Source organism: Typopeltis vanoorti, chromosome 4 (assembly GCF_054136105.1).
Source record: "Typopeltis vanoorti isolate ZY-2024b chromosome 4, IOZ_Tvanoo_1.0, whole genome shotgun sequence".
NCBI lineage: Eukaryota > Metazoa > Arthropoda > Arachnida > Uropygi > Thelyphonidae > Typopeltis > Typopeltis vanoorti.
In genome coordinates, this window is record NC_143552.1 from 8,504,731 (window position 1) to 8,518,644 (window position 13,914).

Genomic DNA, 13,914 nt, shown 5'->3' on the forward strand with positions numbered 1-13,914 from the left:
ATTGAAATCACCCATGACTATGTTAATATCATGCTTTTTTGTATTTTTCATTAGTTCTTTTAATTGATCATAAAATTCTTCAATCTCGGTATCACTCTTGTCAGCAGTAGGGCCATAGACTTGTATAAGATTAACATCTAGTGGTTGTCCTTTCAGTTTTAATAACATCATCCTATCTGAGTAAGGGATGAAGCTCAACAGTGACTTATTGATCTCTTTGTTTATTATTATTCCAACTCCGTTTTGATGGTTGTTTTCACAACTTCCAGAGTGATACATTGTCATGTCATTGACTTGAGTTTTGCCTGATCCTGGCCACCTAACTTCACTCATTCCTAAAATTCCAATTTCAAGTCTTTTCATTTCTTGGATAGCATTTCTTAGCTTACCTGCTTCATACAAGGTTCTGACATTCCAGGTTTCTAGTTTTACTGAGCGCACCATGTTGAGCCCAGGGATTCTTCGCACCCCTGTCCCATTTAAGGGACTCCGGTAACTCGGGGCCATTTGTGTAGATTTGCTCGCCATGGTGGTTAGTCTGGAGAGAGAATAGAGCAGTAGTTTCTCTATTTGCTTTCTGCTCTGCAGTATTACAGACGTACACAATAAACTGTATTGCCATCTGCAGTTTTCTAATCACAAGCTTTACCGTCATCATGAGACTTCAACCTTGTGTCAGTACTGACAAAGCTGCTTCCTTTTGCCAGAGGATTGAATCCTTTATTTTTCCTTGTAATCCTAGGTAGGGGCCCTGACCGGGTACTGACAGCCGGAGCCAGCTGAGCCCGGGTTGTTTATAGAGGTCTGCTCCTCTGAAGATTCTTCCGCACATTTCACTGTTGGGATACAAATCCTCTTCCACTGATTTGTCCGTTGTTCTTCACAGAGGAACTCCAGATGGTAACCTTAATATGAATGTCAGGAAATTAAAATAATTATTTATAACACGGTTGTAGAGTCCATAATTTGTGTGAAATGAATGCTGATCACCATGTAAAACTAAAGGAAAGGATTATATTTCTTTAATGTGAAAATGGTAAATAAATTTATTTTGACGGTATGTTTAATTGGATATCCCAATAAAGAGCTGTTGACTAGAAAGATTGTCAATATCATAACAGTACGACCCAACATATGTTATCCTGTTTGTTATTTGTGCAAATTAAATCCTAACATGAAAATAATCAATAAACACACTCTCATTCTTTGAGCCTCCTTAGCTTGGCCAATATCAATGGTGTTGTTTGGTTTTAAACCTGTCTTAGATGCTAAAAGAACTTTTATAACTGTTTTTTTCATCAGAATATGGGTTAGCTAGTTTCATATGGAGATAGCAGATTTTTTTCTTCTTGGAAACGAGTTTTTTTTAATCCTGTATACAGGCAAACTACCCAGAAAAACATACACACAATTTACAGACATAATACACTGGCCTCATGGACTTCGATGCTTTTGACCATGCTGCTTTGCTTTTTAATTTCCTATTTAATTAAGTTATTCCCCATTCTAGAAGGGCCTTACTTATAATCTTTATTTCTTCCAACTGTTCTGTTAGTTTTTTAATTATATTAATTTTTATGTGACTCCTACCCATGAAATGCTGTAAACTTGTTGTACATTAGTCCCACTGGTGGGGTAAGATATTTTTTTATATTCTTCTTGTATTTTCTTATATATTTTTTATATAATTTAGAAATCCAGCACTAGAGACCAAATATAAACTTTTTAAAGTCTTTTCAGCACTTCAGTAACTATGATGGTGAAATTTATCTCCTACCTAACAATCATTCATGTCCATGGTGGGATTCAAGCCTGTTCATAAGTTGCATTTGTAGTTACTTCAATTTTTTTTTTAATAATTAGCCTTTATGAGCAATTGTTTTATTCTCTAATTATATTTTTAATTATATGCATTGATAACTTGTAGTGTGTATGTGCGTGCGTGCGCATATGCTGTACCAGTGGAGTTGGTGATTTCTTCATATAAATTTTTCATTTCAGATTGAAAAATATAGTATGTGTTAGTAAATGTAAATCGTTTCTGGGAAAAAGGTGGTGTGGTTAAAAATATGTCAGAAATGTGTGTTGATAGGCATAAAAAAGCATGAAATATTGAAGTAAAGATACAGTGAGGGTGCAAATAAGATGGTGCACCAAGTACTCTAGTATGGTAGATCGAATATAAGCAAAAGTATAGGTTAGGATGCAGGATGGTGATGTTGGTGTAAATGATGTATGAGAAAAGTAATATAAAAGAAACTGATGAGTGTGTTATGATGTTGAAGTTGCATGGTCATTGTAGTAATGCAGAAAGCAGAAATGGATGAAACAGAACATGGTCATATATGGTTATTCAGTGATTAGTTACCCTCTGGACACAATGAAAGTGTTTTGGGATCAAAGATTCATGATGTCACTCACTTAAGTAGTATGAAAGCAAATAGAGTAGACGATATGATTATGTTGATTGGAATAGATGTTTTGAAAGGTGGTAAGCATACTATGAGATATGACATGCAACTTTTGTTGAGTGAGGTGAAACAGAAATAAAAAATAGGAGGAGCTGCAGTTTCAAATGATTCAATAAGTAGATTGTTCAGGATATACACTTAATGTTAATGTATGGGATGACTTTGATGGGTGAAAGGATTTGTACTTGCAAACTCCACCACATCCAATAAGGTGTCTATTCAAAATAAACTTGTGAAATAGATAGGAGAGGACTGACTAATGGCTATCAAAAAAAGTAATGTATAGAGATAATAAGGGAAGGTGGGTGAGATTCAGATATCTTTCGATTATGCTAATTTGGGATGAGTAATGAGGGACATGTCTGATGCAAAGCCCTGCATGCTGACTTGAACTGACTAATTCTGTGGGCCAGTACCAATGATTGTCTGTTTAATGTTTTTAAGCATAAGATTGTGCATTGTGGATAATGACTACTGCAGGCAGAGTATTACATTAATAGAACTTTCCTGGAGGTAGTCAGTGCAGCTGGAGAATTAGGAATTATAGCGAACGATGAGTTTAGGTGCCACACTACTAAGGTGGATGAAGCATCACATCAGACATTTGCACTGTTGAAGAGAACAACACTAAATTATAAGAAAAAGAAAGTTATTCTGCCATTTTACAAGGCTTTATTAAGACTACATCTGGACTACTATATGTAGATATGGTAAACGGGATTGTGTGAGGATTGGAACCCTTAAGAAGAAACAGTTGACTGACTAAGATGATAACTAGGTTATGGAATTATACAAATCAGAATATAGGGAGGTAATGCAGCCTTCAGAATTGAGAAATATATGGCTAATAAGACATGCTAGAAACATCAAATTAGCAAAGACTTCCCATATAGGTATACATGAGATTTTGCAGCTTATGCAGGCAAAACTTGAGGTGATCGCTGGAAACTTTCTAAGGTTGTGATGAAGACACGTGTGAAATGAGTCTGTTAGATTTTGTGAGTCCATCTTTGTTGAATATTCAAGAAGAGGTATGATAGTATTTAAGTATGAATGACTAAAATGTTCTGCTCTCAACAAGTCCTTAGACTCCTTTTAAGAATATACATAATAATCATAATACTACATTTTGACAAATGAATGAATTTATTAAGTGTACCAATGTTTTGCTGTATTCACAGCACCATTCCTAAAGTACTAAAGTACTAGCAGAAATATTTATAACAAAAAGTAAAAGCTTATATATCAGTTAACCATTGCGATATTCCATAAATTAATGTAGCCGTACTTGTTGAGATTAGAAGAGACCTTTGTTTTTGCTGCCAACTTCAAAATAGCCTTTCCAATTTGTAACAGCTCCCAATCTTGAGTATTGTCATTTCTTTCATCTGATCCTATGTGAAAATTGGTGTCAATAAGTTGCTGTACATGTTTTTGTCAGTATTGTTATGAAAGTTTGAATTAATCTGATCAACAGCTTGAGCATTGCACAGTAGGACTATGAATTTTTGTAGAAATTGCACACTTAATTGCATGATACCATTTAAGATTTGGTATAATTAGATGCCATCATTATCATAGCATCCAATTTTCCATAGTTTTCCATTTCAGAAATTTTAATAATAATCCAAGATATCAAGTTCTGTCAAAATTCATCAACCTGATATGCTACTAACAGGCGCTGCTTATCCTCAATTCATTATTTCCCTGAAAAAGTTTATTTTTGTATATCTCTGATGTTATTTCACATAACTGTCTTTTATTTTGGTAGCTATATAATGACTGGATCTTATAACAACTTTTTCCGAGTATTTGATCGTCATACTAAAAGGGATGTTACCTTAGAAGCTTCGAAAGAAATAGCCAAGCCAAAGACAGTTCTAAAACCAAGAAAGGTAAGTATTTCTTTTTTGACTCATTCATTAAGAGCATATTCTTCTCTCAGTTTTAAAATAATAATAATAATAATAATAATACTTTATTTGAGAGAGAAACATAACTGCTTAAATATAGAAGTATTGTGAAGGGAATTATATTGTGAATTACTATCTATTAATAATAGTAATTAATAATTGAAAAATAAATGTGTATTTGATTTGAAACTTTGGATAACTTCATAATGTTTTTTTTTTCTTTTAGAAGATTTTGAAAGCTAATATTAAGAAGTTCTTTTCTTTCCAAGAAAATTTATTTGAAAACTCTCAGATATTTCAGAGAAAAGAGCATTTCCATAAACATTTTTGATACTTCTTATGTGTTTATATATATATTATTTTCATTTTCAGTGCATAAAGGCAAGTCAGTCTGAGCTTTAATAAGATTTAAGTTCACTTTCTTTTTTTTTCTTTTTTTTGCATACTTTTTATTCCCTTGTAGGTAGTAGATGAGGCTGTTTAACCCAATCTAGCTTTTGGAGACTGAGTGGGCAGTTCTGTCTCCACCAGTAGCTAATCAGAGATAGCTGGCCCATGGTTATCTCACTAATTTTTTTTTGAAAGTTTATTTTTCACTTGGTTAGACTATAATAAATTTAGTTTAATCTTTTATCCAAGTGTGAGCAAACAAAGTTTGTGCCTGAAAGTATCTTCAGGACTTGGGTAAGGTGGTACAACACCAGGGCAACTCGCTGCAAAGGTGGAACAAGCTACCAACACTCCTGTCTCAGTATCTCCTATAATGCAAAACACATCTCCTTGCGGATATGTATAATGTTATGCATTAAGGAAAGGGCCGCAACCCAAACTAGTTTCGACCTTTATTGGAGCCAGGCCCAAGTGGAGATTCCAGGCCGAAGCATTAGCAAGGTCATCTCTACCTATAAGCCGTTACTGATGAAGAGGCGACAATCAAGTGCTGCCATCTCTTGGTACCTAACAGGGTATGTTACTGTCTGAATTAATGTTCGTTCTGCAGTCGATTTTCTTGAGTTTACGGGGCAAAAAACTCAGGTGAAGAAGCAAGTGCCAAAAAAAATAATAATAATAATAACTTCCACTGAGCTACACAGGGCTTTTGCATACTTTCTATAAGCATGCAAATTTATTGTAAACGTAATATTTCCTTCTCAGCAGACTTAGTGAAAAGAATACTAAATTTTGGCAGAACCATGCGTTTTAGTTGATTTGATAGTTCACCGCGTTTCGTGGTTGATGGCACTCTCTCTCTCTCTTTGAACTTCACCAAAATACAGAAGCAATTCTGTGCTCTGGCTTATCATCTAGCATCTTTCTCCTGTACATAAACAAGCTACTCTCAATCACAAATCTTATCTACAGTTTTGCAGATGATAGTACTCTTCATTCATCCTGCTCATTTAACTAACCATGCAGTGTTCAGATATCCCAAGCATCAAGATCAAGTACAACTAGTGCCTTAAAACAAACATATATGTAGTATTCTTCGATGGGGTTAGGACAATTTGGTCACATTCAATGTCACCAGAGCACAGTTTTCCCTCCTCTCTTGCAAAAGAGATCTCAGCTCACCTACCCTTAACCTCAGTAATACACAAATCACCAAACACAATCAGATCTCTGCCTCTACTTACACTTGCCTCCAGTCTCTCCTTGCATAAACATATAACATCAGTGGCTTCCTCAGCATCCAAAATCTACGTATTCTCTTTCATTCAAGGTGCTATTGTATATACAATCAACTCTTAACTATATACAAATCCCAGATCCATTCATGTTTAGAATACTGCTCACCTGTTTAGGATGGACCCCCTAACAATTCTCAAAATTCTTAACACTGTCCAGAGGAGAGCAATTCGGCTCATAGATGACCCCTCTTACAGATTCACTTCTGCCTCTATTACACAGACAGTGTCTCAATTCTTTTTTTGTTCTACAGGTACTTCTGTGGTCATTCCTCCACTGAACTGGCAGTCATCATTCCTCCACTTTCTGTTGCGCCTGTTAATACAAGAATTGCTTTTGCCCAGTGTCGCTTTACTGTGCAACTGCAAACATTTTGAACCTTTTATTCCATCTACATCTGTCCTGTGGGACAGCCCATTGCAAGAAGCATTTTCAAACAACTACAACATGCAACTCTTAAAAAAAGTCAATAAACTGCTGATTCCCCACATGGCAGTCATCATTCCTCCACTTTCTGTTGCGCCTGTTAATACAAGAATTGCTTTTGCCCAGTGTCGCTTTACTGTGCAACTGCAAACATTTTGAACCTTTTATTCCATCTACATCTGTCCTGTGGGACAGCCCATTGCAAGAAGCATTTTCAAACAACTACAACATGCAACTCTTAAAAAAAGTCAATAAACTGCTGATTCCCCACATGGCACTGATGTGCTTATAGGTACTATGACCTCTTGTGCATGAGATCACTATAAAAAAAAAATTTTTTTTTAAATCTCACTAGATTTAAAACCAACAAGATATGCTTAGATCATAATAAATGAACACTAAATTGTAAAAAGATGTTTACTGACTAGCTTATGTTTTGATTTTTATAGTGCAAAGACATCAAAGGTCATACTGTGCCAGGACACAGGTCACAGTACATATGGTAAATGCTAGTAGGACAATCACAAATATCCATGTCCTTTGGCGGGATTTGAACCAGCAGCCTCTTGGCTGGAGAGTGGATATGCTAACCACTCGGCCAACCAGGCCTGCTTGCTGGAGAATATTGGAATTCTGACCAGCATCCCCAGAATGCAAATTTTTGTCACAATTTTGGTACAGTCTACAAGCAACAATAAATGAGTAAAATAATTCATGTTGTAATGGACAAAAGATCTAAAGTTCTAATTTGATGGCTTCTAAATTTCCATGAAAGAACTTATTACAGTTGTTGTGTTGAAGTTGATGTTATGATGACTGTCTTCTGAAACGTTTGGCAGATTAATGCTGCTATACTTTTTGCAGTTAGGAGATGAATGTTTCATAGGCATTGCTGACTCTAAAAATAGTCTCTCCAACCAGTAATAACTTCTGTATAGAACTGATTTTCTTGCATCCAATTCCTGTGTCAGACCACAATATGGTCTGGCAATCCTGACTTGTCATAATAGTGGTAACTAATGTATTTTGTATGTTCTATTACTGTTAATGCTTATCTGTTTGCTCATATTAGGCCAAGCTACAATCACAAGACACTTCATTCACTCCAGGATGTGCTAGAGGATGAAGTCTGTCTATAGGAAAACTGATCAGAGTTGCTAATATGATGTGCAGTTTGAATGTGGTGTGGAGGTTATATTTTATTTTATAGGCTATCATGTCAGATATGGATATGTGGAATAAGAATAGTGGTGTTTTGGTCTTGTATGTTTGGAGAGGAGAAATGGGTGTTCATCTAGTGTTTTATCTATTTTGGAGGAGTTGTAGTCATTGGCAAAAAAAAGTGTGGCAAAATAATAGTTTTTTGGCAAGGGCTTCATCATTAGAACAAATTGCCCCTGATTCTGACTTAGTCTTTTGAGGATTCCATGCCACTTGGTTTTCTATAAATAGAAAAAGATGGTGAATCATCTGAAAAACTACTATGTCAAGAAAATGAAGACAGTGATTGATTCTTTTTCTAGTATGGAGTGAGTTTTGGGAAGTTGACTGTTAAGCCAGCAAGTTAAAAAGAATTCCAAAATGTCTTGTCCATGAAGCCAAATGGCACATCATCTGCATAGCATAGTCAGACTAAAGGTTTGAAAGTAGCTGTGGAAAGTGCTTTGTTATCAAAATGCTCCATGTGAAATTTGGCCAGAGGGGTGGAGGAGGGAACCCATTTTTCAGGAAGGTATTGCAGATAACTTTCAATTCATGTTTAAGTGCTTGTTCACTGGAGCAAATCTTCAAAGCCCTGTTTTTTAGTATGGTTTTTGTGTTGGTAGTGGTAGAAATTTATGTGTATATATTGGCCAGTATGTGTAGCCTTATGGTAAACAGTCAGGGAAAAACTCCCAAAAGAAAGATGTGTGACAAGTGTATCTAGAAAGAGAAGTGAGGTCTGACTTTCAATTTCAGTTGTGACTTGTATGCATTTTTGTTATTTGTTTAGTTGGTTGAGGAAAGTGTCTGGCAGCTGTGGGACCAGATAACAAAAATATCGTCAACATATCTAAGTCAGATTCTGGGTTTTCAAGTAGAGGAATCTAGAGTATGTTGCTCAGAAGCTTCCATATAAAAGTTAGCAATTGGGTAGGGGGGTAGCAATGAGCCTATCGCTGTGCCTTCTTTTTGTAGGTTAAAAGTATTTTGCCACACATGAAATAGACAGAACGTAGTATACACAGGCAAAGAGCACTGTGATATCGGTCAGAAATGTGTCCTGTAAAAGAAGAATTGTATTATTGATTGGGACATTCATGAAAAAGGCAATGACATCAAAACTGACTAATAAATCACTTTTTTTTTTTTTGCTAGTGTGATATCTTTAATTTTGTTTACAAAGTGTTGTGTGTTTTTAATAATTGAGGGAGAATGACCAATCAACTCCTTGACACTAGTTTCTTGGCTAGATGATAATTGAGGCTTTCTATATCTTCAACTATCAGTGAAGCAACAAGTTTTACTTGTAAATCTATGGTAAACCATAAATTCTCGGGCAACCTGTGTAGTGTGGAAGTAGCTTTTTAACTGTATCTGTAGCTTTTTAGCTATAACTGTGGGCCAGGATGTGACTGATTTAAGTAATTTTTCTGTTTTCTTTTTAATCCGATTAGTTGAGTTATAGTTTACAAGTTGATAGGTGCTCTTGCTGAGACTAATTGATTCATTTTTCTAGGTAAGTTGTTTGGTATAAAATAACAGTGGCACTGTCTTTATTAGCACTAGTGATTAAGATGTTCTGATTTGCTTTTAAAGATTTTGCAGCTGAGAATTTAGATTTAGTTAGGTCAATAGTTATTGATTTAGTATTATTTAAAATGTTTCAGGTTTCTAATTGTATTTTATCCGCAGTGGTGATTGGGAGAAATCTTATACTTATTTCAATATGGTATATGAAATCTAATTTGTTAATTCTTGGTTGCCATAGCAAACTTTAAGCCTTTATTGAGTAGCGAGAGTTCATTATTGTTCATAAAAGTTCACATGACTGTTCAACGAACAGTCACATGAACTTTTATGAACAATAATGATGTGATAACAGAAAGTGATATGAAGTGGCATGTTTATGAACCAACCAACCAGAATCAAGTGATAACTCCTGTTATCACTTGATTCTGGTTGGTTGTTGTTATCCTCTCTTGTTAGTAGTTGGCTGTTCTGCTGATCACTGGCTTGTGGTTGGCTGTTTTACATTCAATGATAAGAAATTTAAATTTGACCGTTGGCTATTTGAATATTGCTTATCTGGAAATAAAACTTTATTCGTTTCCATGATATGTTTAGCCAAGTTGTCAGTACTCCTCTCAAGGATATCCCAAATATCTTGACTTAGATAACTTAAAAGTTCAGATTTTAAATTTAGAACTTCATTCTGAGCAACTTCTAAATTTTTTTAGTAGTTTGAATGTACTCTCTGAACATTGCTTTTTCCATGTATATATTCTAAGTGCCTTTGCTGAGGTGAATTTCCTTTTTCATCTTGTTACAGATGGAAATAAGATTGGTGTCTCTACAATGTTTTAAAAATGCCAGTCGATTAATCAAAACAACAACATGTATCTTATTCCTAACATAATTTTACTAAAATGAATGCTTATCACCGTGTAACACTAAAAGAAAGGATTCTAATATATATAAGTTGTAAGTCTGTAATTAGAATTGAGGAGATCTCTACATTGCCTTTCAGGAATGTGGAGAACTGATTGACCTAATGTCCATTCCGCACCGTCACATGGTGCACCCCATTAGTAGACATTGTTAAATTGTGAATGAATACAATTCTCTAAGGAATGTTTCATTCATAATTTGACAAGTTAAAATCCTTGAAAAGGATATGCTTGTATTTTAGTATAAGTTGTATATAGCCTGACAAATATTGGCTACCGTAATTAGTGTAAAACTTGTGAATATTCCAATATAAAATACCTACTAAATTGTATGTTAGACAATGAATTTGTATATACATATTTTGTGTTAGAATTGATATAAAAGAATTATTGTGTAAATTGCATATAACCATCTGAGATTATAAGGTCAAAGTACGTGGGCAAGACACCGGTTTAGTAAGTTGCCTCAAGTGGTCACGCGTACATATGGCATGTGGCGACCTGAGTTTTTGGGGAAGACGCTACGAAAAGGCAAGACCCATAGGTGCAAAGGAATAACGTGTCGGGTGTGAAAATTTAGGGTTACAAGGAGTCCTGGTAGGGGTTGATATAAAAGGGCTGGAACCCCCCCACCCAGGAGGCTTTTTGTCTGGAGTCTCTGTTCTCTCTCGGTGGCAGAAGTCAGAGGTGTTGGGTCATAATTAAAGGGATCGCAGATTCCAAGCCCTACGATGAACGAATAGAGGATTTTCTAAGCAACAGGCAACTACCGGGAAAGATAGTGGCCAGGTAGCATGCCTTATGGATGCAGAATCGCCTCGTGCTAAGAATATTCTGGGCGAAGATGATCGGTATACAGACTCCATGAGGACCAACCTAAGCTGACAGGAATTTTAGCCTTAACATAGAGGGAAGAAAATGTTTGGAAGGAATCCAAGAATCGAAAGGACAAGCATGAGGAATCCTCGAGTTTGGTATAGTAAACCTTTAATCAAGTAATGTGTGAGAGAAAGATAATTGTAACTTAAGAATTATAGACCTTCATAATTTGAGACTCTATCTAGAATTAAGACAAGACTGTGATATTTTAATCTTAGTTGGTGAGCAATATGTGCTATGTATTATAATTGTGCTTGTGTTGATTGCTAGCTATGTTTAAGAGCTGTAGAGATGTCTAATCCAGACAGCTTGATTAACACCTAAGAATCATTATTGGTTTTATAATCTAAGAATGCGAGCTTTGAATCTTTGAACATAATATTTTTGTAGTATTAATTACTGTAATGTATATTGATTAATTTTACTTTGTAATCTAGTAGTACAGTGATAATTGAAAGTTCTTTATTCTGTATGATAATCATTATGTTAAATAAACCTTTTGCTCTTATTAATTTGGTTGCCTATGTCTAAGAATCTGATGCACCACTCATAAGTTATTTGGATCTAAGCGGGAAATAATTGTTAATTAAGACAACGACTGCAAACATGGTTGATTATAGAAGGCATTGATAATTGATAACTTAGTATAGAAATAGATTAGATTAACCACGTGCATATCTGAAAGTTCACTTCTTGACTGAGAAGTTTTTCCAGTCTAAGGGCTCTGGGTGGCGCAGCAGAACAAATAAATTTTCCTAGATCCTTAAGAGAAGTTAACTTCAGAAGCTTCGTTACCAAGGAGTTGGCTTAACCTTGAGACAATCCCTTTGTAGATCAGACTCGTGCATATGATAATCTAAGGGGGCTGAAGTATATAATAGTAAGACAAAGACGGACACATTATAGGTGCTGCTGAGATAGGACAAATTATTCAAGAGATAGTTAAGTAAAGGAGTTATACCATATTAAGTAAACCTACTATGACACATTATAATTGCATCTACAGGTACTAGAGAAATGAGGATTGGCTGGCAATTTGTGACTTAGCCGACCAAATTGTACCTTTTATTAGCTTAAACCACAAATTCACATAATGGTACAACATGATGAGATTTCATGCCAGATGGCATGAAATCTCAGGGTGAACAGTGAAAAGGCAGCTACTGGAACAAGCTCCAATTCCAACTCAATATTTAGAGGAAGAAGAATAAACCAAACATCAGAACTGAAGATAGGAACCATCAATATTATTAATGGAATATTCCTTATAATTAATCAAATTTGTAGAAGAATTGGAAAAGTACCACGTGAATATAATTGGCATTACTGAAACAAAAAAGACAAAAACAGGTGAGATCTTACTAAATAATAAGTATAGGATGCTATTTTTCAGGAGTAGCTATACCAGTCGACAATGAACATCAAGATAAATTTCTTGATTGGAAAGCAGTTTCAAGTAGAGTTATGTGGGTAAACTTCAAAATAAGGAAATGGACAATAAAACTTCTTTGTGTCTATGGTCCCACAAAAGGTTCTTCTAAGGAAGAAGTACAGGAGTTTTTTGGGTCATTAGAACAGGCACCTGAAATAAAGAAAATGGAAAAGTGATCCTTGTTGGAGACCTGAACAGCAGAATAGGAAATGAATCTTACCAGGCATATAGGAACATTTTGGGAAAATTTTGAGGAAAGGACAAAGCTAATAATAATGACAGGTATTTGCTGGACTTCTGCTCAGGCCATGGACTACACATTACTAACACCATGTTTCAACATAAAGATAGGCACAAGTTCACATGGAGAGAACACACAAGAAATAAGAAAAGCCTCATTTACTTCATCATCGTTGATAGTGATATAAAGCTGGTTCATGATACGAGAGTATAGAGGATTTGAAATTGGAAGTGACCATGACTTAATACTAAGTAGGATAAAAATAGATATCACATTGAAAAGAACAGTATGTAAGAAAGTTTTAAAAAGATTTAAAGTTGAGCAGCTTTTACAGGTAAATTGCAGCCTCAACTCTGCAAACATTATTGAAGGAATTTTGCAGCAGTTTGAAAACAAGAACCAAACCTTGGTTCTTGTTTTCAGTCTTGTTTAAGTCTCCATGGCAAACTCTGTAGAAGACATTAATTGATTCGGCTACAGAGGAATGTGTTGAAGTTGTGTGCATGGATAAAAAAATAAGAACAAGAAGCAGTCCTGGAAAAGAAGAAAGCATATTAAAAGTCTCTTGTAAATAAGTCAGTAGATGTCCTAAAAGAATGCACAGAAAAATGTAAGCAAGTTAAACTATGTGTAAAAGTTATGGGAAGACTTTGGTAAGGGTGTGGAAAATAAATATCAGGAAAGTGGCAAAATGTTCTGGAGGCAAATGAAGAAACCTAGAAATGGAAGAAAGAGTACTGTAAAAGGAATCAGAGAAGATAAAAATGGAACATGAAAACTAAGATAAGGTATCCTAGATGTCTAGGGTAATTATTTGAAAGACTGTTAATTGAACCAAGTAGTGACAGAACCATACTAGAAAATTTTCAAGAGGAATGTGAAGAGGAGTACATCATCAATACAGGCTGTCCTCGGGTTACAGATGACCCAAGTTATGCTGTTCTGTACTTGCTAACGGGCTCCCAAGGCTCCCCATTAGGATAATTAATAATTAAATCAGTGGTTCCCAAACTCTGCACCGGGAAATATTCCAATATTTTCCCTGAAATAACTGCACCAACTGTGCACTGTGACTGTTAGCTAGGCCTATATTCTGACTTTGGATGCCATGGAAAAATCCTGATATATTAAGGGCATTGTGAACCGAAATTTTACTTAAAATTATAACAGAATTAACTCACGTAAAATATTATTTATTAGTAGAATTTTTGCCACA

The 13,914-nt window shown here is 35.2% G+C and overlaps 1 protein-coding gene across 1 annotated transcript in view; it reads left to right on the plus strand.

The window, feature by feature from the left end:
• The window catches only part of tws (protein phosphatase 2 regulatory subunit tws), a 508,363-nt gene that overhangs the window by 418,956 nt on the left and 75,493 nt on the right, over window positions 1-13,914 (plus strand). The window contains exon 8 of the mRNA XM_090390994.1: window positions 4,243-4,366. Coding sequence (XP_090247120.1) covers window positions 4,243-4,366 — 124 coding nt within the window. The remainder of the gene's footprint in view (window positions 1-4,242; window positions 4,367-13,914) is intronic.